Source organism: Neospora caninum, chromosome IX (assembly GCF_000208865.1).
Source record: "Neospora caninum Liverpool complete genome, chromosome IX".
Taxonomy (NCBI): domain Eukaryota; phylum Apicomplexa; class Conoidasida; order Eucoccidiorida; family Sarcocystidae; genus Neospora; species Neospora caninum.
The window spans coordinates 4,812,030-4,838,952 of NC_018390.1; the positions used below are offsets into that span (position 1 = coordinate 4,812,030).

Below are 26,923 nucleotides of genomic sequence, written 5' to 3' on the forward strand. Positions count from 1 at the left end.
CCTTCACAGTGGATTCTTTTGCTGTGTACTGAACGAAATCACCGACACAATGTTTACATTAAAAGTGCACTACGACTTGTCGCATCACGTCATGTGGAAGGGCCGCAAGCACCTCTTTCTCAACTGCCAAAAAAAAGATGAACGGCTTCGCGTACAAACGCCCGAGCAGGCGTACGTATACTCGAATTCATCTACAAATCACATTGCTGCAGTTTTGTGAAACAACGGGAAAAACAGACATCCGGTTTCTCCGAGCCACCGTCTCTCCCTACTCCGTCCTCGGCACGCCTCACCGTGTCGCGAAGGCTAAATTTAGATCTTACGCACAACTCTATATACATAATATATGCATAATATATATATATATATATGTATATATATGTATATATGTATATATATAACAAATCAACCATCATAAGCGGTTCCGCCTCGTTGTATGCCCGCGGTCACAAGCTGCGTCGAAACGGGTGACGGAGAGAGGAGACAGTGTGTCCTCTCCCCCTGGGACTCTAAGCGTCGCACAGACCCCGAAACAGAGCTGCGTGGCGCTTTAGCCCTGCTACGGAAATCTCTCCAGGTACCGAGATACACACCTAGCCGGACGAATGACCAACCACCACTTTGCAAAAACAGACTTTCTTGCTGCATTCGATTCCGAGCCTTTTGCATTTGCTGCACGAGGACCCGGCGCGAACTAGAGAACCAAGTTCCAAATGTTCCGCCCACTTCCTTTTCTGCATTCGCTCCGTTGCCTTCTTCCTCTGCTTCACCCTTTCTTCTCACTCTGCCGGACCCACACGTCATGCCGCAGCCACCGGAGCGGTCGGCTGTATGACGGCCGGGGTCGCCGACGCCCCAGCAGCCACTGGTGCCGGCGCGCCGGGAGAGACGGCCTGCGGGGACGGAGGCTGAGAGGCAACTGCAGGCTGAGCAGCAGGCGCTTGGAAGTTCGCCGCCGCAGCGACCACACGAGGCACTCCCGACACAGTCGCCTGCACAAGGGGCGACTCCGACAGCTCACCGCCTGCCGGTGCAGTCGCGGCAAGGCCAGCCTGAAACGCCGGAGACAGCGCGAGAGGAGCAGCCGCAGACACCGGAGCAGCCAGCGCGGGACTTGGCGCAGACACCGGAGCAGCCGCAGACACCGGCGCAGCCGCAGACACCGGAGCAGCCGCAGACACCGGAGCAGCCGCAGACACCGGAGCAGCCGCAGGCACCGGAGCAGCCGCAGACACCGGAGCAGCCGCAGGCACCGGAGCAGCCGCAGGCACCGGAGCAGCCGCAGACACCGGAGCAGCCAGCGCGGGACTTGGCGCTGCAGAGACGCCGCTGACACTCGACAGGCCTGGTGCGGCGACACCTACGCCGAGTCCAGGAACCTGCTCGGGAATCTGCGGAACTGCGGCAACAGCAACCGGAGAAGCCGCAACGGGAGACGCCGCGACGGCGGGCGACGCGGCAACGGGAGACGCCGCGACGGCGGGCGGCGCGTTGGGGGCGGTCGTTGCGGGCACAGAGATGGCCTGATTTGCCGCTATGGTGCGCGAAGACGAGCCGAGGTAAGGCGACGAAGGGACAGAAGCCACGGCCGGCGCCGCCACGTACTCGACGGGTCGGATGGCCTGGCCCGGCGCAGCGCCCCAGCTGGGAACAGTTGAGGCAGGAGTGCTTGCATTTGACGGGGGCTCTGCGCGGAGTTGGTTCCTCAGCTCAGCTTGCCGTTGGAGGAGCGCCTGTTCTCTCCATCGCAGGGTGTCGAGGGTTCTCTTGAACGCCAGCGGATCGGCCGCGTGGTGGAGCGAAGAGGGCGAGCGCAGGCGGCCCTGCACGCCCTGAGGCGACGGCAGCCCGTGGGTCGTGGCGCCGAGCGCAGACACTGCGGCGACCGGAAAGGCCCCGGAGCTCGCGCCTTTGCCGCCTCCCACGTCCCGGATGCCCCTGCGCTGCGGCGCCAACCAGGTGTTGAAGATCGTCGTGGGCCGAGTGCCGTACTGCTTCATCGCGTCCAGGCGCTGCTTCAGGAGCTGCGCACGCTGCGCGATGGTCTGCAATTCCAGGCGCGTGAGCCGGGCTTCGAGGAGCGACTTTTCCTGCTCCAGGCGTCGCTGCTTGGCGCTCTGGCGAAGGCGGAGTTCCTCCGTCTCAGCCGCGGAGGCGTCCTCGAGATCGGCCGCGCGCGCCGCCTGATCAGGTTCCTGCGCCGCGCCGGCGGCTCCAGCTGCCGCCGCAGACGGCGGCGCCTCCTCGCTGGTGGGAGGGACCGCTGCGAGGGTGGGCGGGATGCTCGGCTGACCGACACTCGGCTGCTCCGGAGAGACAAGCGGCACGGCGTCCATCTCGGCTTCGCGGATGGAACCGCATACTTCTTCTGCCTTCGCGATGGTGCTCGTGCGAATGCTGCACGACTCAGCGCGGGTGTAACTCAGCCAGAGTGGAGAGGCCGCAGCCGCAGTGGGCGGCGCAGACCCCGACGAATTCAGCTTTGCGCCGAGCTTCTCCAGAATGACGCGACGCGCCTCATCCGGATCCGTGAAAAAATTGTCGACGACAATCCTAAAGAACACGGAACGGGGTGAGAAGAGATTCCAGACAACATCTAACACTTGAAACGCACATTCGAGGATTCGAATCGGAAGCAAACCTTCGCACCTGCGCGACATGTTCCCGTCGAGAAAACAGCCCCACTTCATCTCTCTGTCTCTACACATCGCCTCTGCGAAGGAGGCTCAAAACTGGCCGTAATGATATTTCGTTTTTCGTCGTGTTGCCTCCGCGCATGTCTTACCTCTTCCCATCCGCTGCAGCCTTTTGGTCTTCTTCGCATCGCTCGAGGATGTGGGGCATGATTTGCTTGGCGAGAGGCAAGAACTCGATAGGGACGTCGCCTTCTTCCGCCTGGCCTTCGACATCGGACACGATTTCCGTGATTTCCAGTCCAGGTGTCTCCGTGGGTTCCTGGGATCTTCCCTTTCGATTCTTCGACGCGGAAGGCTCCGCGACAGCTGCACTGGGCGCCTGCGAGTGTCCTTCCGCTTTTCGGCTGCCGAGTACGGGCTTCGCGTGCTCACTCTGAGTCGAAATGCGTGCGTCGACCTGAATCAGGGAGAGCGCCTCTTCGTCGTCGCCGAGGGTGAAGATGGGGGATGCGAAATCCGTCTTGATTCGGTTGCTTTTGAACACATTGTGAGACCCAAGAAGACTGCCGTAGCTCCGGCGCTCGTTCACAGGAGCCTTCGCTCCCCTCGACTCTTCCCCAACTCCCAGGAGAGACACGACCCGTCCCGCCAGGTGCTCGGCTTCTGCGCCGTCCTTGTGCGACGAACCTAACGACGACGCACTCGATGTCCTGGTCTGATCCCCCGTCTTTGCTTGCCCCTTGACATTCGCGGACGAGGAAGAAGATTCCGAAGTCTCCGTTTCCCTTTGAGAGCGGCCGTCGTGCTTAGCGACAGCCCGCGGCACAACCGCCGGCGTCAGCGTAGACAGAGAAGGCGACTGACGTACCTCGGCCGAAGCCGAGGCGGACGAAGACAGACTGGGAAGGGAACAGCGACTAGGCAAGGCCGCAGAAGACAGCGGCTGGTTCTCTGTCGCCCTCGTGGATCCAGAGGCAGCCTCCGCGCTCGGCGTGTTGCCTTCAATCTGCATGCAGAGGAAACGAGGAACCAAACAGACATATCCGCGAATCGGTGGGAGCAGCAGGGGCGGGAAAACCACGGACAAAGAAAGCAGAGACAGACGTTGCAACGAGAAAGACAGTAAGAGTTCCAGGAGGGGAGACTCCGACGCTTTCTGCGGCATTCGCCAGAGGACCTCAAGAGACTACACAACGGTGCGAGACTGAGAGACAGCGACAGAGAACTAGAAAGAGTTAATTCATAAAAGCATTGCTGCAACGTAAACAAATGTCCCTCGACGTTTCTGTCTCATCTGCTTAGACAGATATATATATATATATATACACATGTAGACGTATGGACATTCGCATACAGGATACAGCTGCGGACATATTTTAAAAGACAAATAGCGACACTGCAAATCTTTTCAAAGTGATGGTCGCCCCGTCGCTCCAGCTAAAGGGGCCCGGACCGGCAGTCAGAGAGACAAACGAAACATTTTCGTACCTTGACGGCGATGCGTTTTCGGTTCGCGCGGTCGACCAACGCATTCATGTAGTGCTTGAGAATCGCGGGACAGTTGAGGAACTGCTCCGTAGCCAACCTCGCGAGCTGAATGCCAAACCGGAAACAAAAGGAAACAAAACGTGAAAGCACAGTGACGCCCCCATATATATAAACACATAGGACGAGACATTTTCAAACAGATGGACACACAAAATAACATATATATATATTTAATATACAGGGGTGCGTGCCCGTTCTACGGATGTGCGATTCTGGCAATTGCCATCGCGTTACGGGCTGTGCGCAGGGGAGTTGTTTCCCCTCACTCTCGGGAGGCAGACAGGCGCGTCACTCTTTTTCGTCTCTCTTTTCTAAGAAGAATACACAGACGCATTGAGACGCACACCGAAGGAGCGACAGAGAAGCTGACATCAGACGGTCCGAAGTGAAACACAAGGCGATGGCAACTGGAAAAATGGGAAAAAACCTCCTTTACCTGCTCTCGAATGAAGCAGAAGTTGCGCGAAGCAATTTGGGATGTCACCCTGAAGAGAACAGACGGACACCAAGACAGCTGTTAGGAAAAGGGTTCGCCACAAAGAAGAGGAGGGAATCCCCTAGAGCGCGAATCCCAACAGAAATGCTGGCAAGCGTGTCGACGAGTCGAAAACGAACAGCCGCAAGTTGGAGATAGACCACCGCATGTGTTTGCATAACATGCGTCGTTCCAACGTCTTCCTCATTCGAAACTAGGGAACCGTACGCCTGCTGGAGACTCTGTCTTGCGGAAAAGGAAACCACATGCCTCATTCTAGAGTTCGATCTCAAGACCCCTACAAGAAACGTAGTCTCAACCGCCAGTCAGACTGGCTCGGTCGCGCGTCCACGAAGAAAAGAGAGGCAAGACCCTCTGCATTTACATACCTATTCTTTTTCACTGGACTGCAGTCTTTCACTGTGTTGAACAGATCTAGTACGCAAAAGGTACAAATAGATCTAGAGTTTACGGGTTCTACATATATATATATATATACGTATATATATATATATATGTATATCTACGTATATGTGTATATCTACGTATACGTATATATGCATATGCAAACGCGCCTGTGTGTTTATGACGTGAAGATAATGCATGGGGGCGCCTCGGAAAGAACGGCTGGGAAGTCTCTCTCGCTGTCTTACTCGCCAAAGTAGTCGCTGAAGCTCGTGGCACTTCTGTGGAACTTGCTGCTGCTGAGCCAGCGGAGACGCTCCAGGAAAGTTTCGGTGGTCATGGAAGTTCCGATGTTGTCTTGCATCTCGGCTAAGAAGGCACATACGTGCCTCTCGAGTTCATCGGGTTTCCGTTTCGAGCCCTGAAGACGAGAAGCAGAGACGCACCTCAGAGCACCCCAGCGCCATCACGAAACGCTCTGAAAAAAGCGACGAAACCCGCGACCCATTTACACAAAAGAGCTTTTGCATGCGTTCCTCGCGGCTTCGTCCTCTTTCAGTGGGGTACGGGTTCGCGGTTGCGTCGAAAACTTGAACGCGCCCCCGAGCGAAGCACGGCAATGGGGGGGTGCACGAAGCGTGTGCGACTCTCCAAGGGACCGGTGTATGTGTGCGTGTATGTGTGTGTGTGAGGGGAGTCCCATCCTAGCAACGGAGAAATAAACTTGTCTGCTTGGCGTTTCGCTCTCATTTCCCCGTTGTTTGTTCCGCTCTGCCTCGCCCTGTTATCTTTTTTTCTGATCTTGAGCCTCCCCATTTCTTCCCTTCTCACTTGGACGATCGTGGCGAGGGTCATCGCTGGGGGGACTTCGCGGACAGCTGCTGCGGCGACATAGCCGTCCATCCAGTGCGTGCGGATGGTGTCGAAGAAAGGCGAACTTATCACTTCTCCAATCAGGGAATAAATGACCATTTCCATCATGTCCGGTGGCGGATGTGTCACGTAGAGAGACACGTACGCGTTCGTTGCGTCTTCTGGAATAGGGTTCGGAAACCGAATCTCAATGTCCTCCGCGACATTCAAGATCTGAGAGAAAACACACGCAAGGCAGACGCGCATACATGCATATACACACCATAGAGACACAGCCAGGATGATGGCCGCCTCGTCGCAAACGCTCTTCGCAAACTGGAACTTTCACAGTCTACACAGACGCATCTCGACACACTCAAAGCAGAGACGTAGGACAAGAAACTCAAAGCAGAGACGTAGGACAAGAAACGTTTCGCCTCCTTGGCACCTCTCTTGAAAAACGGACATGTCGCCGACACGTCCCGAACAGACGTCGCCAGAAGGCATACTTCCCTCCCCGTGTCGCTGTCTCCTTTGGCCCTTCCCTCTCTGTCTCTCGCTCGTTGTTTCTTCATGTTGCTTCCCGTCCCCCTTCCGCCTCGTTTGTCTCGTTTGTTTTCCCCGTCCTTCCCTCTTTCTTCCTCGCCCCAGAGCGTCTCTCTGCCTCCCCGCTCGTTTCCTCTCTTGCGCTGTTTCCCCCGGCCTTTGCTGTTCGTCCCGTGCACCTTCTCCGCTGGGACAGCGCACCTCGTTGCCTGCGCTCTGGGCGAAGGGCAGCGGCTGCTCGGACAAGGCAGCTCGGAATTCCTCCGCAAGTTCCCGCGCGGCATCGTAGTCGATGTCGCCCATGATGAAGACATCCAGAGCGTTTCTCGTCAAGGCGTTTCGAACAAAGTTCTGGAACTCCTCGAACTGCGACGCGGAAGAGGACTCTGTCGCGGCACGCCGCAAGTCCAACTGAGAGAACCGGTTTCGGCGGATGACGCTGAGGGCGACATCCATCGCCATTTCGAATGGGGTGACGGCGGAGAAGTCGGAGAGTTGCAGTTCCAGCTGGAAAGAGGAGACAAAAGGCAGCGGCGGCGACAAGGCAGCGTGAATCAACAAGGGGGTGTCTTTGCGTGCAGACAAGATGCAAGGACCAGCGACGAAGGCGAACGAAAAAGCACCCAAAAGAGACAAAAACGAGAGAAGAGACCAAGACCAAAAGAAGAAACCTTGACCACGAGAACAGCAAGAGCGGCTGAGAACCAGAACCCAACCCGCGGACCCACCGTATTGAAAACCTTGGTGAAGTCCGCCTCTTTCACGCTTTCTCGTGTCTCCTTCAACACGGCGATCAGCTGCTGCAAGACCGACGCGAAGAGTTCCGAGAAGGCCTGCGAAGAGAAATGCAGCAAAATGCAGCACCCATTTTACAACACACTCAATCGAACCCGCGTGTCGACGCAAGGCAGTTGCCGACGAAAAACGACCGCTACTCATATACGGAGCTGTAACAGTACGCAAAAAGCTCAACTGCATATCCGCAATCACAGACGCACGTCCAAACGTGAAAAACGCATGCATGTGCATGCGTGTAAAAACTGATAAATTCATATGCATGCAAATCGTTTCGTGAAAACCCTACGGGAATCGATTTGTGGGAGGGCGTTATGTGTTCTCGGCAAGAACGCGGAACGCTGAGCGGTCCCCGCATGCACACGCTTCCAGGAGTCTCCGCAGTCAGCTCCAGCCGTAACTCCAATCTCGCCACCCCATATAGCCCCTTTTAAATCGCCGACCTTACACTCACTGTCTAAATCCCCAACCGGATACAGTTTGAACGTTAAATAACAGCGGTTGTTTGTGAAACTATAAAGTTTCCATGGACACTCGAAACGTCTCTTTCCTTGCCTGTATCTCCAGAACGAGGGCGCCGTTTGTGAAGGACATGAGAAGGTCCACGCCGCATCCTTCGAAGGTGGCGAGAGCGGTGCGCGCGCGTTCGCCTGCGATCGTCGTGAAGATTTTTCCGTACAGGGTGTTTTTGCCTGTCGCGTCTTCCGCCGAGATCCGCAGTTTGAAGTACGCCCTGACGACAGGCTTGTTGAAAGGCTCGGCGTTCTTCCAGAAGACCGAGAAGCTCTCCTCCGTCACCAACACACAGGGCGGTCCGGAGGCTTCCAGTTTCTTTTGTTCGTTATCATCGTCCTCTGCATCCGCGTCGCGAACACCCGCTCTTGCACCCGTCGAAAAGCCCGCTCGCTTTGCCGCGCCCTCCCCTTCGTTCCTCTCCGCTTGGATGGGAAACTGAATCGGCGACAGGGACTGACAGACATCCGGCACGGGACGCCGCTGGAGCTTCACCTCCGCAGCCAGCTTGCAACTCAGAACCGGAGGCAGCGAGAAGACAGTCTCTTGAACGGAAACCAGGGACTGGGTACGCAGCTGCACTGACTCCGCCGCCTCGCGCACAGCCTCCAGCTTTTCCGCGGCTGATCTGCCGATCTTCGCTCCCACTTGCCTCGCAACCTCCGGAGCCGGGAGCTCCGTGACGGTGTACTGGACGGCGTAGGGCGCAAACACATGCACGTCTTGTCCGGCGTCGCGTGCGCGGCCTTCGGGAAGGATGACGAAGGCAGACGCGCGCGAGGAGTCGAAGCTCTGCAGCTCTTCCCGCAACACTCGGACGAGAACGGACCGATCTTCAGGCAAGGCCACGTACTCGCCACCTGCAACCACGAGGTCTGGACGCTGCGGAAACACAGCCAGTTTCTCGGCTGCGCCGATCACTGCGCTCACTGCATCTTCCGGGTCTTTGTAGGTCCAGGACCGGTTCGCCACCCCTGCAAACTCCTCAAAGAAATCGAGGATGTACGCGTCGTCCACAGACGTCCGGAGTGTGTCGGCGTAAGCCAGCGTCGCGGCAATCACCTGCTCGTGGTTCTTCTCGCCCTCGTCCGTCAACTCGAACAGCAAACCGATAAACGCCTTCTGACTCGTCGTGTAGTCCACGTACTCGCCGTCGGCAATCAACCCTAGAAACAAGGAGACCCAATGCGTGAAGACCAATTAGCAAAAACGAGGGTGACGACAGGAGAAAAGGTGGGAAGGATACGAGATGAAACACGTGAAGAAACGACGAAAGAAGGAGGCATGCAGAAATGAACAAGGGAATCGAAGGATGACGCCGTTCATGGCTCGGGGACTCTGGTCCCCACGCAAGGGCGGCTCTCGTTCGACCGAACCCGTGTTTTGCCTGGCCGTACACTCGAACAGCCGCTTCCGCCAAATGACACGAGTTGGACACCAGAAATAGTGTGGGGGGAAAAATTTGTCTATAGACATTTGCCTCTCGAAGGCACGGCGTACCTTGGACCTTGAGACGGTTTAAAAGAGCGGTTTCGCCTGGATACTCCAGCAGATACTCAAGGAGTGCGGTGGGCTGAAACTCTTCGTCGAAGCCTCGAACTGCCCAGCTTGTTCTTCTCTCCCAGACAAGCAAAAGACGCTTTCCCCAGCCATGCTGACGGAAGACGCGGTAGACTTTACCGGCTGTCGCAAAACAAAGGACAGCACAGAGAAAACAATGAAAAAGAGAAAACAACGAGAGAGCCAGACACCTGACGACATAGCTCCCGACAGGCGGGTTCCGCAACCGCGTCGAAAACGCACCACTCCTAGCCATCCGCCTGCCTCATGGCGCGACCTACATCTCGACACCTCCACAAGAATACACCCATACAGGCCTCAACACGTGATATATACATATATATATATATATATCACCATATATACACATACAGAGATATACATCTATATACACGAACGTGTCTGTACAGGTGCACATACGCGTGCACGCATACACGCACATACGTTCCGTCACCATGTCGCTAGTATATCGACTTGTAGATCGATGAAAGGCTGTACGATTCGTACGAGTGTTCATGATACACCGACACAAGCAATTATATATATATATATATTTATATGATTGTTTGATGCTAGATTCGAGTGATTCATTTACTTGAGGTGCTGGAAGTTGCGTCTGCCTGAATGGAATCCTCCTCCGCGAGCTCTGTATCGTCTTCAAGCGTCGACGCGTGCTCCTCTGGTGTCACTTCAAGGAATGAAGCGGCGTCCTGCGCGCCTGTTTTCTCCTTTTCCTCTGCATGCAGACGAACGGTCTTCAAAACCGCCTTTCTCCTCTTTGCGTCAGCAGTTGTACTGGCTTTCGCCTTCGCTCCAGATCGCGAAGCTGAAGACGCAGAAGAAGACGCCTTGTGTGGCCTTGGCGTCAGTGACGCCGACGGCGGGTCCGAAGGCGACGCACCCGCGTCTTCGTTGTCAGCACGGTGCGCGTCCGATTCTGCTTCCTCAGTGGGCGGGAAATACTTTGTCAAAATCCGAGCGACTACCTCTCCAATCTCCTTCGGCGTATAGACGGAGTATTTTTCTGCCTGTCGCTCTGCCTCAGCTTGAACCTCGGCGGGGATGGGGCGCGGCCGCCCTGCGGAGTCGAAAGAGCCTTCGATGACGACGGGGACGGATCGGCGCCCCATGCTGAGAGAACGCGGGTTTAAACGACGCACACGGAGCGCAAAGAAGTGACATGCAGGCACACATGAAGTGGAATAAAAAATCTCTTCATTCTCCTAGATCGGCTGTTAGAGGGAGTCTCTTGCATCTGCCGCCTTTCGAAAACGTCTCTCTTGCCGCCGCCAAAGCCCACAAACCCGCCTCAGCCTCCCGGCTTGGTTTTTGTCTATCAGCCCGATGTCTTGTTCTTTTTCTCCTTCCATTTACGCTTCCCTCCTTTCTGCTCGTTGGTTTCGCTTGCGTCTTGTCCCTGAAGCCTCACCGCACAGCGATGGTCATGTTTTCGGGTCTGTAGCATTTCCTGTGGAATGCCCTCAGAGCCTTGAGCACATCCAAGCCTTGCTCGATAGGTGCTTGGCAGAGAGTCTCGTAGTCGCCAGTTCCGAACTTCTGCGCGACTTCAGGGCGGTAAAAAGACGGGGGCAGATCCTCGCGAGAAGTCGAGGTTGGGGAACCAACCGCTGGCGTCGCAGCCATCGCCAGTTCGAGGAGCACTCTTGCGATGTCCGGTTGATTTTTCTCGTGCTCGAATTGCACTGCCATCACCTAGAAAAACATGCACGCGCCACATGCATCTCGTAGCGCGCTCGCCTTCCTTCTCCCTTTCATCGCAGACTCAAAAAAAGGGGGCGTCAAGCACGCACGATCTTCCGTTTCTCGCGCGCAACCCACCGGCCTCAAATGAAAGGGGAACACTAAACGCCTCATCGCCGCCCAAGTCACACCGATGTGGCAAGCAGGGGCACAGGAGCTGCCGTTCCAGCTTCCGGCGTCTCGTGTTTTCCTTCTCTCGCCCACGGACTTCCAATACGGGCGTCGCCAATGCCTCACGGGTGACGGGCAACTGCAGGACGGAAGTATCACCTTCACACCACCGGGAGCGTTGTTTTGTTTTGTGGGGAAAAACACTCACCGAACAGTCGATCCTATCTATACCAACCATACGTAATTACACCTGTACCACCGGAACTCTTTATGCACGCGTAGGAGGTGTATAGGCATTCAGATGATGTCCTTTCTCGTATCTGCGTGTAGGCAGCCTGTGGATCGGGTCTTACTTCGGAGGCGAACTGGTCAGCAGCGAGGAGAGGACGGAAGAGGTGTTGAAGGAATCTGTCGAGGAGTTCGGGGAGAGTGTCCGTCGGGGCTGCGACGAAGAAGGTGGTCAACTCCGCCGTGGTGTGCGCGTTGTGCGTGCCCCCGCGCGCACTGACGAATTCGTCCCAGGACGTCGCGTTCGTTTCTCCTTCGGCGCCTAGGAAAATCAAATGCTCCAGCTGATGAGCGATTCCGGGGATGGCCGGAGGGTCGTGGAAGAACCCACAACCCACGGAAATTGCAAAGGACGCGGTTGCCTCTTCTTTGTCTGCGATCGCCACACCCTCGAGACGCAGAGAAGGCACGGAGAAGACCGAGTACGCGCTCTTGTCCCTCGGCGGTTTGCGCACGTGCTTTCGGTCGCCATTCTCGTCATTCGCGTCTTCGCCATGTTCCGCATCGGAGAGGCGACGGGACGAACGCTCCTGCGCAATGCGCGATGCCAGGCTGGCGTGGACCTCAGCCAGCGTCGGGAGAGAGTCTGGAGCTTCGCGGGAAGACGCAGAGGCGGCGGAAGCCCGCGACGTTGGCGACGAAGAGACGAAAGACGATGGCGAGGGATCGGAGGCGCCCTCCGACGAGGAGAGAGGGACAGTTTCTGGCGACGAAGAGGCGCTCTCGAGCTCCTGCTGAAGCGCGTCTTCGAGGTCGGGGAGATGAGAGGACGCGTTTTCGACAGCGTCAGCCTCTTCCTCCAGAGACGAACGGGCGTCTGGGCTGCGCTCTTCGGATCTGGAAAGGAACGACCGCGCCAGGTCGTTGTCGGCGTGCAACGCATGCGCCGCTGAGTCACGGAGTGTATGCGACGCAGACGCTCGGGAGATAGCCTCGGAGAAAAGGGAGGTGAAGGGAAGGAAAGAAAGGAGAAAGAGGAGGGGAAGAGAAGACCGGCTGGGAGCCTTCATCTTGCTGGAGGGTTTGGGAGGCGACAAAACGATACGGAAGACAGGGCAAAGGCCGCCGGTGAGGCGCCGTTCCTTCTTAGTGAAGATGCATACGTAAATCTAACAATGCAGATGTAGGATTGAAAGGTTGAGACAGGTACGCGGTTTTGCGCGGGGGAAGACTACGGCGATGATGAACGAAAAGAGAGCAGACCAACACTACGGACATGGCCGGACGGCCTCGATACCTCGTTTTGTCTAGCCGGAAGAGAAGCAAGAAACGGCCGGGGGAAGACTCACATTTGCGACGGAGGGAATCATCAGACTCAAGTGCCTTGACACAACGACGGGAAGAGACGAACGACAAAAAGTGGGTAGATTTTAAATTTTTTATCTGTTCTTAGACCGAAGAAAACCCAGGCCCCGGCCGGCGGCACCCCGGCGACAAGAAGGGAACGGAACGCCCGAAATTCTCTCACATAGGGGGTTTCTGGCAGATGGAAAAAGCATGAACATGCAGCATGAGACGAAAAAGAACGGGGAAATCCCCTCTTTCTTTGGGAGTACGGGGGGAAGTTCGAGCCTCGGGCCCCCGCCAGTTGCGCCTCTCTTCCGTTTTCGTAGCCCAGGTGGCCGGCGCTCTTCCGCTTTTCTGGAGACGAAACGCGACGCGTCCCTTTGCTTTTCTCAGCGAAAATACCCGAAACCGACCTCCCTGATTCGCCTTTCAAAATCTTCCAAACAAATCGCTCTTGCGCCACAATCGACGCAATCGACGCACGCGGCCGAGTGTACGTACACCGCACAGGCAGCTAGCCAGTCTCCCGTCTGGCTTCTTGTGCGCGCACCTCCAGCGACGAGGCACACGCCGCATTCACCAGCATGTTAACAGGGTGCATCGAGGTTGGCGCTCGCTCTAGGCTGCTCTGTCTGAACAGGTTCGCAGCACGTTGCCTAACCAGGTGGGGAGACGGCAAAGCAGCCTACGCACTGTGTCTCTACTCCCCGTATAAAGAGAGGCAAACCGTTGACAACCTTTTGTAGGGAAGGAAATCTCTGGTTGCGCGGCGCTTCACCCTCCTCGCGAAGGTGCTGAAAAGCAGCCCAGGAGTCGTCGAGTTGGGCCCTGGCATGGCGAGCGCGCGCGAAAGTGACACACAGGCATGCGATAGCACTCACAATATTGGTGTCCTCGTTGAGAGTCAATATTTTTGTACCTTCTGTTTTCACAAGGCCCGTGGGAGCTCCCAAGTTTGGTGGTGTGTACTCGCACAGCTGTGGGCGTTTGCCACTGGACAGCCAGAACACGTCTCCGGAAAGTTCCGTCCGCCGAGGCACGTTTGGCAGCGATGCCCGAGAGAGGGACGGAGCGGCGAGCTTGACGGAGACAGCCCGAGTCAGAGAGGTGGGAAAAAGGGGCTGGGGAGAACCTTTCGTCAGGTACTTTTTAGTCCAATGCGACGGGGGAAAACGGGAGGCATACTCCTTTTGTACGCCTTGGCGACTCTCTCAGTCGATTTTGCGCTACCGGCCGTCCAATGGGATTTTGGATCCTGGCGCTCCAGCATCCAGAGGTTTCGCGGGGCGTCACGCCACAGCTTGTCGGTTGCTTCAATCGAGCAAACGTCTCTTTAAGAGCTTGAAGCTTTCTGTGCTTTCTCCAAGGATCGTTTCTTAGCCCCTCCTTTTTAGAGCCCGCAATGGACGAAAATCGGAGACACACAAGGTCGAGCGGTCTCGCTGGCGACGCGGGGACGATGCCTTGCGCTTTCGCGCGGAATCGATGATGAGTCGACGCGTGAGATTGCGCTCTTCCGGGGCACGCCACCGCGTTCCTGAGACTGCTGCCTGCGGGGGAAAAGCCGTGTTTGGCGCTTCGGAAGGAAGAAGAGAAGAGAGGGATGCAAAACATGGAAAAACACGACAGAGAGACGCCATTGTCGTCTGGGGTGTCCGGGGCGCAGTGGCGGGGCGGGAGCAGATGTGCAGTCGGGCAGGAATCGGAGTTTTTCTAGACAACAGAGAAGCAGAGATCTGCAGTTTTTGGCTCTCCTATTTTTTCTTCCTACAGCATCTCTCGTTTTTCTCTGTCTTTCCTTCCTTTCCTGGATCCTCTCTCACGCTGTACGCGCGCGGCGCCTCCCGCTACGTCTGCTCGGCCTCCGCGAAAACACCCTCTGCGATCCCGCCCTTCCGGCTTTCCCAGCTCTCGCCTCTTTCTGGTCTGTCGCAAGGTCGTTCCCCTTCATCTCCCGGGAGCTTTATCGCTCGTCGCTCTTCTTTCTCCCCCGCTTCTTCAGTCCGTCCTGTCTCCGGCGTCTCCCCGCGCCCCCGGATTCCGTCTGCATGGCGTTTTTCGTGACGCGGAAACCCTGTTAAATCTCTCCATTCCGTCGCTCTCTCACCATGGCGCCGCGCTCGACGCAAACCGTCGTGGATCCACCTGGCGCTGCGCCTTGGTCGGGCGTCCGCGACGAGATCTCTGCGGCTGACGCCGGCCAGTCTGTCGACGGCAGTCGTGTCTTCCGCCTTTCCACGAGTTCGTTCGCCTCTGTCCTGCGTCACTTCTCGACGTCAACCCCTTCCAATCCTTCCTTCTCCATGCCGTCTCCCTTATCCTTCTCTTCCACTTTCGGTTTCTCGCCGTCGCCGTCGCCGCCGCGCACGGCTTTCGTCCGACAAGCTACTCTCTGCTGTGTCTACACCGGCTGTTACCTCTTCCTCCTCGGCGCGACTCTCCACCCCTCCTTCTTTCGCTCGCCGACTCTGAAGAGCGAAGGAAGTGCAAACAGACCAGAGGCTCCTTCTGTCTTGGCATCTCCCACGCCGGCGTCTTCCTCGCTGTTTTATCTCTGCGTCTCGTACTTTGTTGCTGGCGCACCGTTTGTGCTCCTTTTCCCCCTCTCCGTAGTGTGGCTTCTGAACGCGGCGTGCGCCGGCTTGGCGACGTTTTACTTCCGGCGCATGTGTGGTGGCATCGTGGTCGCGTCGACGCTCCTGGATGTCCGGTTCCCCCGACCTTCTGCCGCTCTGTCTGAGTCACGCGAGACGAACTCGACCTGTCGCTTGCTCCCCCCCTCCTGGGGGAACGAGGGCTCGGACCGCCCTAAACTGAGAGAAGACGGAGGAAAAGGAGCGCGTCACGACCGCGCGTCGGTCGTCTCCGGTGTCTACAGTGACGCCTGGTCCTCGTCCTACGGCCCTCCCGACGTCGGCGAAAAGCAGAACGAATGGGGGAAAGACGCAGAGCCTCCCGCCGCATCCCCCCCTAGCGCCTGCCCAGTGCGGGGCGCGCCTTCTGGCGACTCGCCTCTGGGGATTGCGGCTGTCGCTCTTCCGACGTCGCCTGGGAGGAGGCCGGAAGATCGCGCCTCACCGCCTCGCTCGTCCATCGAGTGGGGCAGGGAGGCCCTCGCCCTCAAGGCAGACGCGAAAAGGAAGGCTGAAAGCGGCGAAAACGGCCCGGGAGACAGACGCGAAAATCGAGACGTGGAACAGGGAGCGGACGAGGATGCGCGTGCATCGGAGAGGCATTCGGCCACGCCGAGAGGCTCGTGCGTTTCGCGAGAACGGGGTCCATCCTTCTTGGGCCAAGGCACAATCTGCAGCGTCTCCTCCCTCGTCAGAAGTCGTCAGGGAAGTATCGTCGGCGTCGACTCCTCGGGGTCCGTCCCAGATAGCGAGTACGATCACCGCGCGTTCCTCGCGTCCCTCGGCCTCTTCCCTTCCTCGTCGAGTTCGGACAGCCAGCGCGCGGGACAGCGGAACGCGAGTGCGAAGCGCGAAGACCGACGAGAGGGAGCGCGACGACGAGACAGCCCAGGAGATACCTCGGAACCGGTATGAACTATGAGCGACTCGCAGTGTGTGTGCCACAAATGCGGAGAGTGAGAGAGGAAAAAGCAGTTCTTCGATTCCGCGAATCGCCTGCTTCCTCAACCCTTCAGAGGGCTTCCTGGATGCTCGCGTTGTCTTCCTGGTGATGTTCGCCATGCCTGCTTTGGACAGAGGATAGGTTCACTTCTCTGTACGCATCTTTGTTGAGGGTTCAGCTGTCGCTGAGGCCTTTCGCTGATGTGTCCGGTGACTGTGCAGCGCTACTCTGAGCCGCCGGCGTTCGTCCTTCGTCGCTTTCTTTGCACACGGGGGGCGGCTGGGGCACGCGCCTGTTCGCGGCAGCTTGCCTCATGGCGTCGTCGCTTTTCGAGGTAAAACGACGTTTCCATCCTCCGTCTCGCTCTCGTCGTCGACATGGGCAGCGGCGTGCGCACCCCCATTGTTCGCTACGTCTTCCTTGTGCACGTAACGTTCAGAAAATCTCGGCGCATTCCCTTTGTTCACTGCTTTACCTGGGAAGAAAGCTGTCCGACGTGTCCGCATGTATCTGGATGCTTTCACGTCCGAAGCCAGATGTCACCGCCTGTTTTCCTGGAGCCGCGCTGCGTGTCTCGATCTTAAACGTCTGCCGGCTCGTTCGGTTGCTGCTGGCACCCCTGCCGTTCTGTGCAGCATCGCAACCGACGACGATCTTCCCACCCTCGTGGCAGCAGAGTGCGCATGCCTCGAAGCAACCGCGGTTTTTTTTGTGGCATCTGCGCGCGTGTGGATTGCGCATGCAGCGAGATTTCCGGCCCGCTCGCCAGGCGTTTGGTGTCCGTCTCGGTGGTTTCGCTGGCGATTTTCGGCAGCGTCTTTGCGTGCTTGCACGAGCTGCTTCTTCTCCTCGCCTTCAGAGTGGAAGGCGAGAAACGCGTTGCGACCTGGCCCGTCGTCACTTCGGTGAGTTTCCGCTGAAATCTGACTGCCTCCTAGGTCCACATTCTCTTCGTCCTCTGCCCGTCGCACCCTAAACGCCTGTTCGCTCCGTAAAGGAAGGAGACGTGGCTCTTCCGCCTTCTGACCGAGTGGTCATTCCCTGGCTCTTCTGTCTCTGCTTTTCTCCCCAGGTCGCCTACGCTGAGCTCCCCTTTCTTCTCCTCTTCACCTCATTGTTTCGATGGTGGCGACCGTGTCTCTCCGTCTCCCGAACGGTCGGCGTCTTGCTCCTGCTCGGCGCGAACGCCCTGCTGTGCTTCTCGCCACTCTTCTTTTCACCGTTGCCTTTCGCGAGGGTCAGCGACGGGCTATTCATTCTGTCCAACTCGTATGCTTCGCTTACTTCCTTCACGAGTTCCTTTGCTTTCGGTGCTGTCCCTTGCTCGTCGCTGTCACCCTCGCCCGTCGAGGAGGACGCGTTCCCGGCGCCGGATCTCGCTGCCACCGGGCTCTGGGCACCTCCGTTTCCCTCCCCCTTGACCCAACCTTCATTTGAAGCCTCGCTCTCTTCCTCCGCCCCATTCGCGTTCTCGTCCGCCCCTTTGGCGGCGCTCTCTGAATCCTCGACGTCCACCACCACCTCTACGGCGTCTCCTTGGTCTCCGCGTCCGAGCGAATCTGCGTCGTCGTCAGACGAACCCCCTTCCAAGTCTTCTGAGGCTGCTTTGGCGTCCGCGCCTTCCAACCCGCCTCGGAGAGACGCGGCAACGGCACCCACGTCCCTGCCTTCCCCTGACCAAGTCGAGACCGCCTTGCTCCTGCGTCGCAACGCACAGAACAGCGCGAAGAGCGACCCGCGACATCCCTCGTCAGATGGCGAGGCCTCCGGGCACCGCGGGCACGCAGCCACTGAAGACAAACGCGAAGCAACCGTCGGGAAAGTGTCCTCTGCCGCGAGCGCGGAGAAACTCAGTGACGGACATCGGCGAGTTGAGGCGCATGCAGCAGCGATGATGCTTGCTGTCGGCGCTTTGTTCGCTTCGCTCGTGGCGAGTAAGCTGTCTGGCCAATGCTTCCAGAGACGAGAGACCGTTAGGAGTGAACGCAGTCCGGGGGGTACCTTCCACGAGTTTCTTCGACTTTTCTTCGGCGTCTTCGCGTCCTCGTTGGAGGCGAAACCACTCACGTTTCGTGTGTTTTGTGTTTCGTGTGCTTTCTCCTTGTGTCTCTCCTTAGGTCTCTCGCTGGCTCTGGCGCTCCACGCAGGCCTGTCGGTGTTGACGGCGTGCATTCTGCGCTTCTTCACCCAGGGCCTTATCGGCAGCCTCGGCCTCGTCTATGGAGTAGGGCGCTTCACGTCTTGCAGACCCGTTTCAAATCGGGGTGTCGTCGAGAACTCGCAGCACGCATTCGCTGCGGCCAACTGCGGCACACCGAATTCTATTCGATGTCCTGTGGAGATGTGCGTGGAGCCCCTCGCCTGATCTGTCTCGCAATCTGTAGAGCGACACACAGGAGGCGACATCTCCGTTCCACTGCGTCCCGTGTGCCGCTCTGTCTCGGGTTTGTCTTTCCTCGTCTTCTTCCCACAGTTCCCGTTCCGTCCCTCCGTGTGCTCGTGAGATGTGCCTGCCCCGCTGCGGGACACGTCGCTGGGCGTTTCCGGCCTGCCGCCGTTGCCGCACCCCAACCCGCGTCCGCCTCGCCTCACATCGTCTTTCGCGTCCCTCTGGTTTCTGCTTGTTCCCTAGATCGCGTGGGGTCACTCGGTAGACAGCGCAGGCCTTGCATCCGCCGTGCACCCGGCGTCGCCGCTGGCAACGGCCGCCTCATGCGTCGGCGCATGCGTTCTTGGCGTGCTTGCCACTGTCTCGTTCTTCAAGGTGAGGACTGTGTTCCCGTGCATTTCGCCGCATGCAGGCCTCAAACGTACAGAGGGTGAGGGGTTTCGGTGGCACATGCGCCGCGTTGCGAACAAGAATCTTTTAAATCCTTTTCGCTGGGGAGACGCCCTCGCATTAGGATTTCTCGGTGGTCTAAAGGGGGAGGAGGGGGGGATAGACTTAACCGTTTTTTGAGATATCACCATCCCTGCTGTAGAGCGAAAGCCGCTCTCGGCAAGGTGCGTAGGCTCCTGGGGTTCCGGTCGGTGTCCCCACGAAAAGAGGGCGCGCTTTCTCCTCCCGTCGCCCTTGGGGAAAAAGGCGTCTTCACCTGCAGGCCTTGTCGGGCTCGATGGCAGCTACGAGCGTTTCGACGCACAGAGGCCTGCGTGTGTGTCTCGATATTCAACTGCATGCGTACGTCGAGTATGCAAGATCAGGTGTATCCAGATATACAAGGGCCAGTGTACAAACAAATGCGTTTATGCGGATGGTGGTGGTAGGAAGGGACGAAGGGGTGTTTGCCGACTGTATGGCGTGCCGGGCTTGCGTTCCGCCTGTGTGCGTTGCATCTCCTGAGGAGCCGTGATTCTTGGCTTCACAGTGGGGTTTCTTTTTGTGGCGGTTCTTTCAGAGTGTCTCCCTTTCGTCGCTTCCATTGAGCAGCGACATCCGTGGCGGCTGCTGGGCAGTTGTCGCGCTCCTCGCGCTTGCCGTCAACCACTCAGTTCTGCCGGCGTCGGTCTCGTTTCTTCTTCTGCTGGCGTTGTCGGGCTCGCTTCTCTTCTGCTGGGGCTGCGTGGGTAGGCATGTCCACAACGAGAGCGCGTGCGTCCGTCCCCTTGGAGCAGCGGAGTTGCCGCCGCGGATTTTCCGAATTCCGCCGTCCGACGACGAGTTCTCGAGCGCGCTGTGTGAAAGCTTACTCCCGGAAGAAGGCGACGAAACTGCGCGAGAAGAGCGCCACGCGGCAGCCGTCGGAGAAGAGAGGGAAGAGGACCGCGGAGTCTCAGACGAAGACAGCGAACAGGGGTGGTGTCGCCGAGGACGCTGCGGAGAAGAACAAAGACAGATCAGAGATGACGAGTACTGCGCTGATGACGAGGGCGAAAGCGCCGGTAGGGTGAGGGCCGTGAAGAGCATCCGACACGTGCCTGCACACGTTTTTGGTCCTTGAGGAGGAACGGAAAAAGATGTGTATTTTACGCGGGCTTGGCCCCTCTTTTCATCAAGCAGCGCTTCATGTTGGTTTCCATCTTCGGTGTTGCCTCTCTTTCGGTCCACATATCGTGCTTCCCCGGTGGGGTCCGCCCTTTTCCCTTTTCAACCTCTTTCCAGTCTCTCGCTCTTTACAGCAGCCACGTTCGCCGTTTTCGCGTCCTCGCTACCCCCCCTTTTCCCGCTCCTCCTCCGTTCTTTGCTTTCTTCTCTCTTGTCTGCTGAGGCCCACGGTGTCGACGCGCCTCGGGTTTCTCTCTCTCTCCACGGTGTTTGTGTGTCTTTCCTCGGTGTTTTTGGGGTGCCCATGTCCACCCCGTTCGGTGTCGACGCCCACAGTTTGAGGCGCTCTTTTCATCTCTTTTTCGGTTTTCAGACCCTTTGGCTGAGCGGTGCGACACGTGCGGCGAGGCGCAACAGATAGAGGCTCTGCTGGACAGGAGCCGCTCGCGAGTTCCCGTCGGCTACTCGGGAGACGTGGGACGCGTCAGAGTGCTCGGTGGAGGTGAGCGTTGCGAGGCGGGGGAAGGCGGATGCAGCGGTGCGCGGGCCTGGATGTGATTCGCTTGAGAGGCTGAGAACGGCGCATGAAAAAGGGTTTTTTTACTGCGTAACAACGTCGGCAAGCGATGTAACGACGGAAGTGAGTGGTCAAACCGCGTATCCCGACGCAGCATCCCCGCCTCAGCGAAAAAAAAGACAAAGAAGGTAGACGGCGAAGAGGAGAGACGCTTCATCGATAGGACCGAGCACAGACAGACCGGCCTGATTCCGTGGGACACGTGGGCCTTGGTGAAAAGGAAGAAACGCCCGGTCGATCTCTACGTAACACATGCACATCGCATAGGGCTTGGCAGGCTTCTCTCTCGGTCTCGTATTGGCGTTGTCTCATTTGCTTCGCCCTGTTTTATTTCTCATTGGCCTTCGGGAAGAACCTGTCATCACGTGCGTCTTCCGGAAGCAACGGCCCTAGTCGGATTTGAGGTAGAAAATCCAAGGCGGAATCCCGTCCGCTGTGACGATGAGACGGCCTGTGGTAATCCAGCAACCCCGCAAAACAGCGAGACGGCACTGGGGAAGAGAGCATGCGTTTCAGTTTATAGCTTAGAGCGTGTTTAAACTCGGACACAGGCACTACGTTTCCTTGATCACAGGTCCAAACCAGAAAGAGACAGCCATCGTAGGCGGACGGCCCGCCGGGGGCATCGCCACGCTGTAGGAAGGGCGCCCGCCCCTTCTTTACGGGACGGCAGACGCTCGAGAGAAACTTAAGAGAACCGAGGGAAATCAGGAAGGACAGCGCACGAGGGGGTGACGTCTGAAGCGGCCGCACTCACGCGATACACAGGCAGTGCTACCCCCCCCCCCCCCCCGCGTGGGCTGGCCAGATGTGTCATTTTATGCTGTTTTCACCCGACAGAGACACCCCGCAGCCGACACAGAAGTTTGTCGTGCTTCTCGCCGCGCGCGCGCAGACGTGAATGCACACGTGGCGTCGTGTGATGCTCAGTTTTCTGCTGCTCGCGGGCCTGCGCGTTCACGTGGACTGGGACACGAAACTCCATGGGTGGGGGGGTCGGGGCTGCGGAACGATGTTTTCTTCGCTGCGTTTTGGGGTTAGGCACCACTCACCTGCCTCGCGCGCGTCGGGTTTGACCATAACGCTGATTGTCGTGGCCTTTCTTGCTTCCAGTTTCAACGTCTTCTTCTCCACGGAGAAGCACGGGCGGTCGACCTGCGCAGGAGGAATCCAGGCAGCGACTTCATGGAACGCGTTTTCGACGGTGAAAAGAAAGCGGAGACTTTGTGGAGACAGCGCATGCAGTTTAGGGACACACGTGTCGGATCCACCGCGGAAAGGTGCTTCACAGGTTTTTCGGCTCAGTGGAACATGTTCAAAGGGCGCCCGAAACCATCGGCAACACATTTCGAATTCGAACAAACATTTCTCTACACAATTCGCGGCCACGTGTGTGTGTTTATCACCACGTATCAGCATACTCTGTCACACGCAAACATATATATATATATATATATTCATATGTATAGATATACATGCTTACTTGGAGACTGAATTCAGTTTGCGTCTCAAAGGGATTCTTGAAGTCGATATTGATGGCCTTTCCCTTCCCCAGTCGAAACGGGCCTTGGGGTTGAGGCGGTTGCCCTCGGCCGACGAGGAGAGCCTGGCACGCATCGGCCCCGTTCCGCAGATTTTCCGTATTCGAAAGAAAGCTTCAAACGGTCCGTTCTGGGCGTTAAGTGTGGCGCCATTGGACGAGCGCAATCGAGCGTCGCATCCAGTTTCTGCCCGACCCGCTTCGGACCACACGGTATCCGTGTGTTTCACTCGGTCTTCTACTCGCTCATATATCGGCTGATGTGCCTGTCGACCGTTCTGTCGATGCTCCACTCCACCTCTCTCTCTGCCTCTGCATCTCCCTCTCAAGATATATATATATATATATATGGATGTATTTATACTTATATACACTGGATGCTCGGCAGGACAGGATCTAGGCAATGGAGAGTGTGCAGAAACGACGGAAGCTGTGGTTTTTTGAAGGGTCACCGGAAACGGTTTTTTCGCCGATGTCAGCGACGTGGAGGGGGGCTCATTCGAGCTACGCGGGGCCGCCAAAGAATAAACGGCGCCTCCAGTTAAATACGGACATGCCCAGAACGCGAGAGCGATGCAGTTCATTCACCGTGCGGGCGGTATATCTGCGTTTCCAAAGTCGTGTCAGCTGCGTATCCTCTCGACCCAAATGGAAGACTCGTGCGTTGTGTTTGCTTCGTCCCCGTATACTCTGAGCACCTTCCTTTCTGAGACGCGCCCTTTTTCGTGAAATCGCTCCGTGTTCCTCTGACCTTATATTCGAATCCTTCGGAACTCCTCAGCACGAGCGTCGCCTTGACTTCGGCGAGTCTGGACGGCGTGAAGCGTACAGTGACGGGAAGCTCAGTGCCCGTGTTCTCCAGGTCCGCAGGGGCAACGACGCTTTTGCTCTCCAGCGAAAAGTTCTCCACGTTCGCGCTCGTTTTGCTGCGAGAGGCGGTTCGCGCCTCCTCGGGCGGTGAGTCGATGGTCGCCTGGTACGTCGTCGATTTCTTCGCATAGTGGCGGAAGCGAAGCGTCTGTGTCACGTCCTTCCCCAGCGGTGCGTGGAAGGCTGCGTGCGTGTCGATTTCAGCCGGGGCCACCGAGTATTTCAGCAGGAATTTGTAGGTTCCCAACTCGTCGCTGGTGAGGACAACTGCGCCCTCGCCCGCGCCCGCGAGGTTCGGGCGCAGCCACACTTCCAGCTCGCCGGTCGCCCCCGGGAGGACCTCCAGCGGGGAGGGCGAAAAGAAGACGTCGGGCACGTTGCTGTGACACTGAAACACCGCCTGCTTCGTCGAGGGATTGTCGATCGCCAGCTTCGACTTGGCGAGCCGACGAACCGACGTCTCGAGGGCGATCGTGCCCATCGTCTCTGGGTCTGTGAACGTCAGCCGCGCCTCGGCGAGGTAGAAATCGGCCTTTTCGCGGCTCGAAAACCGGAACTGGATCGCAGCTGTGCACGGTTTGAAAGCCAAGGCGAAAAAGCGATAGTCGCGGGCCTGCGACGGAGGCAAGTCGAACCGCGCTGGGGCCTGCCACGACAGCAGACGCCAAAACGCCCAAGACCCCTTGGACACAGAGGAGCGCGCACCGACCGCAGGGGGACGGACAGCGGCGGAATTCCTCGCGCACGCGCCGGCAGAACTGAAAAGCGAAAAGGCGGTGGAAAACGCGCATGTGTCTAACGCAGGACGCGCGCAACGCAACGACGGGGTCAGTCTCGGCGAGCCAGCAAACAGTCAGAAGCAGTCAGAAGCACAGAGGTACTCTCGCATTGTTCTCCTACCTGGATCTGAGGCAGTGAATCACCTGTACACTGCGTGACGGTGTACGCGACGTCAAAGTTCTGCTTGACTGGTAACCAGTTCCGAATTTTAATCAGCTGAAGGTGCTTCGATCTACACAGGACTGCAGCGTCCACAACTTGCTCCACGGTTGGCTCAGTTGCGTAGCCGACAAATCTGGAGGGGTACAGACGGGGAACGAACTCGGTCAACACACACGTTCCTCCCGGACAAGGCAAACGGCGAAACCAATAACAGCGACAAGTCTACGCCTTGTGGAAAAACGAGAAACCCCAATGAGGAAAGCAAGAGAGAGAACGCACCTCGAGCGCCTCATCACACCGTAAGCCGCATGCCCGTGGCTGACTCGCATTTCACATACATGCACATCAGCAGGTCTATCTATCTATCTATCTATCTATCTAGATATCTAGATAGAGATATATATAGATATATAGATATCGATATATATAGATATACATGCTTGTATACTGCTGTCTGTTTATAAGTGGCCACGTGCCAGAGTTTGCCTGTAAATGATTGACTCAGGTATGTGCGCAAGTGGCCTAGCTTCTCAGCTGTGCATCCACCTCCTTGAACATGCACCCAGGCAGGAGCAGAGCAGTGTTGGAAAGTGCCGTCATCGGGAACGGGCGGAGGGTGTCTGAAGCGAGTGGGGAACACGGTTTGATGGCGGAGGCGAAGTACCACCCTACGGTCGATGCACTCTCCAGGGAGAGCACAGGTGCGTAAAAACGGTGCCGCCACAGCGTAAAAAAGGCCTAGCGACACACATCCGTGCTCTCGTAGGTCATGCGCAACTTTGTAGACGCCTGTGAACGTCGGCAGAGCACTGGAATCTCAAACCGTTTCCTAGATACCGCTTCACCTACGCGCGTATATATACATGCATACATTTGTCTAGTATTTATATTCATCAAGTAGTACTTGGGGCGTGCCGATATATGTTCTCAGATCCATTTCGTCTCCCTCTTTGTCCATCTCTCCAAAACCTCACGGCTCATCGCCTCGTGACTGGATGCATTATAAACACAAGTCACAGGGAAGTAGATGTCTCTCGCGAATCCCAAACGAAAACAAGCGTATCAGAAATACCCAGAGCTCCATATTCGTTTATTGTCACGTCTATAGCGATGCATGTAGCTGTGTGTCTCTGGCAGCAGACGCCCGAGAAATAGGGTGGTGAGTCCTGCGATGTGGAGTTCTGTCTTGGCCGCGTGTGCGATTTCCTTGCTTTTTCGGGCGCGCGTTTCCCACGTCGCTAACCTGCATGTGGCGGCTTCGCCGTCCGGGAGAGGAACGAAAACTGAGGCGGCATGGAACGGGGCTAGATGCGCATGAGGGTGGCCCGCAGCCTTGGGGTGCACGTCCTTTCCAGATGTACAGACGCCAAAAGGGCCTTCACCCTTTTCTTTTTCGTCTTTCTTCTTCGGTCCTGCAGCCTCCTCTGCACTTCCCAGCCCGTCGCCCCGCGTCTCCGGCTTCGCCTCACGGGTCATGGTCAGCGGTTTGTACGTGATTTGGAAGGTGAGTTTTTGGTTCGCAGGAATCGTGATTCTTCCGCTGGGCGAGCAGAAGAAGTACATGGCGTCTTTCGGACTCTCTCCTGAGACGAGCGGCGTGATGCTCCAGTCATACTTCTTCGGATTTTTGACCTGGAAAGTCTTGGTCTGCTGCGTACGGACAGGCGTGGAAAACGTGAGCGTCTGTACAGAGTCCATGGGTTGCGCAACGCCTTGGCCTGTGACGGTGAGGAGCAGAGACGAGAGGTCTCCAGTCGACGGTGCCGAGGCTTTGATGAAGCACGCAATGTCGTCAATCACGACTTCTTTCTCTGTCACCTGGAGGCAGAAGCACGGACTACAGAACGAAATAGACCACGCAGCGATGGAAACGACGAAGCGTCGGAAGAACGACTCTAAGCGCAAAGCAGTTTCTGTTGCCATGGGGGGAACGGAGTGCATTTCTCGTGACTTCAAAACCCGTTAGGGAGGCGACTGAGCCTTGACGCGTGAAGCCGAAGTTTTCCGCTCGCATTCGACGCCTTTCTCACGTCGGTGGGCCGGAAGGTGACCTCGATAGGGACGTCGGCGTGGGGATGCAGAAGGCCCTCCGAGGGAGACAGCGAGACGAGCCGAGCGAACTTGGTCGAATTCTTGAACTTAAAATGCATGTAGAGCTCGCCGATGTTGGTCAGTTTGACGACTTGGGTCGCCCACGAATTCACCACAATCTGTCCGAAGGACAGAGACGGCTGACTCAAACGAACCTAGAAAAAAACAGCGTAAAGCGGTAAAGACAACAGCCGCTCTCCTCGTGGACGCAGCCAACTGGAATATGTACACAAAGGTATACGAGAATAACGTGAATTTTAAATCCGTATACATATATATATATACATATATACATATCCGTGTTCCAAGTGTATATATATATATATATATATATATATATGTATATACACAACGGCGAGGGTCGTATACTTGACCCCCGGGGAAGAGACAGATGCAATTGCACGTGAAGAGATTCATCAGGTTCTTTTTCGTGGCGTCTTTTGAGACAGCCTCCAAAAGGAAAACGCTGAAGATGTGTGACAGCCCGTATATCCACAGGTACAACCACGACCCTAAGCACGTGCAGGTGTATTTCTAGATTGATGCATAGGGCGAGAGCGAGAAA

General features: G+C 57.0%; 3 protein-coding genes across 3 annotated transcripts in view; 1 reads left to right on the plus strand and 2 right to left on the minus strand.

The window, feature by feature from the left end:
• Positions 1-800: 800 nt before the first annotated feature.
• Positions 801-12,500, minus strand: NCLIV_044230 (putative peptidase M16 domain containing protein; the record flags this gene model as incomplete). The annotated part of the gene is made up of 13 exons (XM_003881343.1): positions 801-2,553; positions 2,786-3,642; positions 4,125-4,229; positions 4,621-4,669; positions 5,313-5,485; positions 5,896-6,150; positions 6,664-6,969; positions 7,191-7,295; positions 7,792-8,936; positions 9,271-9,453; positions 9,926-10,461; positions 10,760-11,043; positions 11,556-12,500. 13 exons carry the CDS (start codon positions 12,498-12,500, stop codon positions 801-803), a joined length of 6,696 nt encoding a protein of 2,231 aa, XP_003881392.1.
• Positions 12,501-14,885: 2,385 nt separating this feature from the next.
• NCLIV_044240 (conserved hypothetical protein) lies at positions 14,886-20,896 on the plus strand (the record flags this gene model as incomplete). Its single annotated transcript, XM_003881344.1, has 8 exons — positions 14,886-16,319; positions 16,575-16,687; positions 17,099-17,258; positions 17,426-18,287; positions 18,471-18,577; positions 18,986-19,117; positions 19,752-20,235; positions 20,712-20,896. 8 exons carry the CDS (start codon positions 14,886-14,888, stop codon positions 20,894-20,896), a joined length of 3,477 nt encoding a protein of 1,158 aa, XP_003881393.1.
• A 408-nt stretch (positions 20,897-21,304) lies between these two features.
• NCLIV_044250 (conserved hypothetical protein) overlaps positions 21,305-26,923 on the minus strand; it is a gene marked incomplete at both ends in the record, with an annotated part of 43,029 nt that continues 37,410 nt past the window's right edge. The window contains 7 exons of the mRNA XM_003881345.1: positions 21,305-21,366; positions 21,968-22,070; positions 22,399-22,521; positions 23,207-23,971; positions 24,226-24,400; positions 25,511-26,085; positions 26,298-26,513. Of these exons, the coding sequence (XP_003881394.1) occupies positions 21,305-21,366; positions 21,968-22,070; positions 22,399-22,521; positions 23,207-23,971; positions 24,226-24,400; positions 25,511-26,085; positions 26,298-26,513 (2,019 nt within the window). The remainder of the gene's footprint in view (positions 21,367-21,967; positions 22,071-22,398; positions 22,522-23,206; positions 23,972-24,225; positions 24,401-25,510; positions 26,086-26,297; positions 26,514-26,923) is intronic.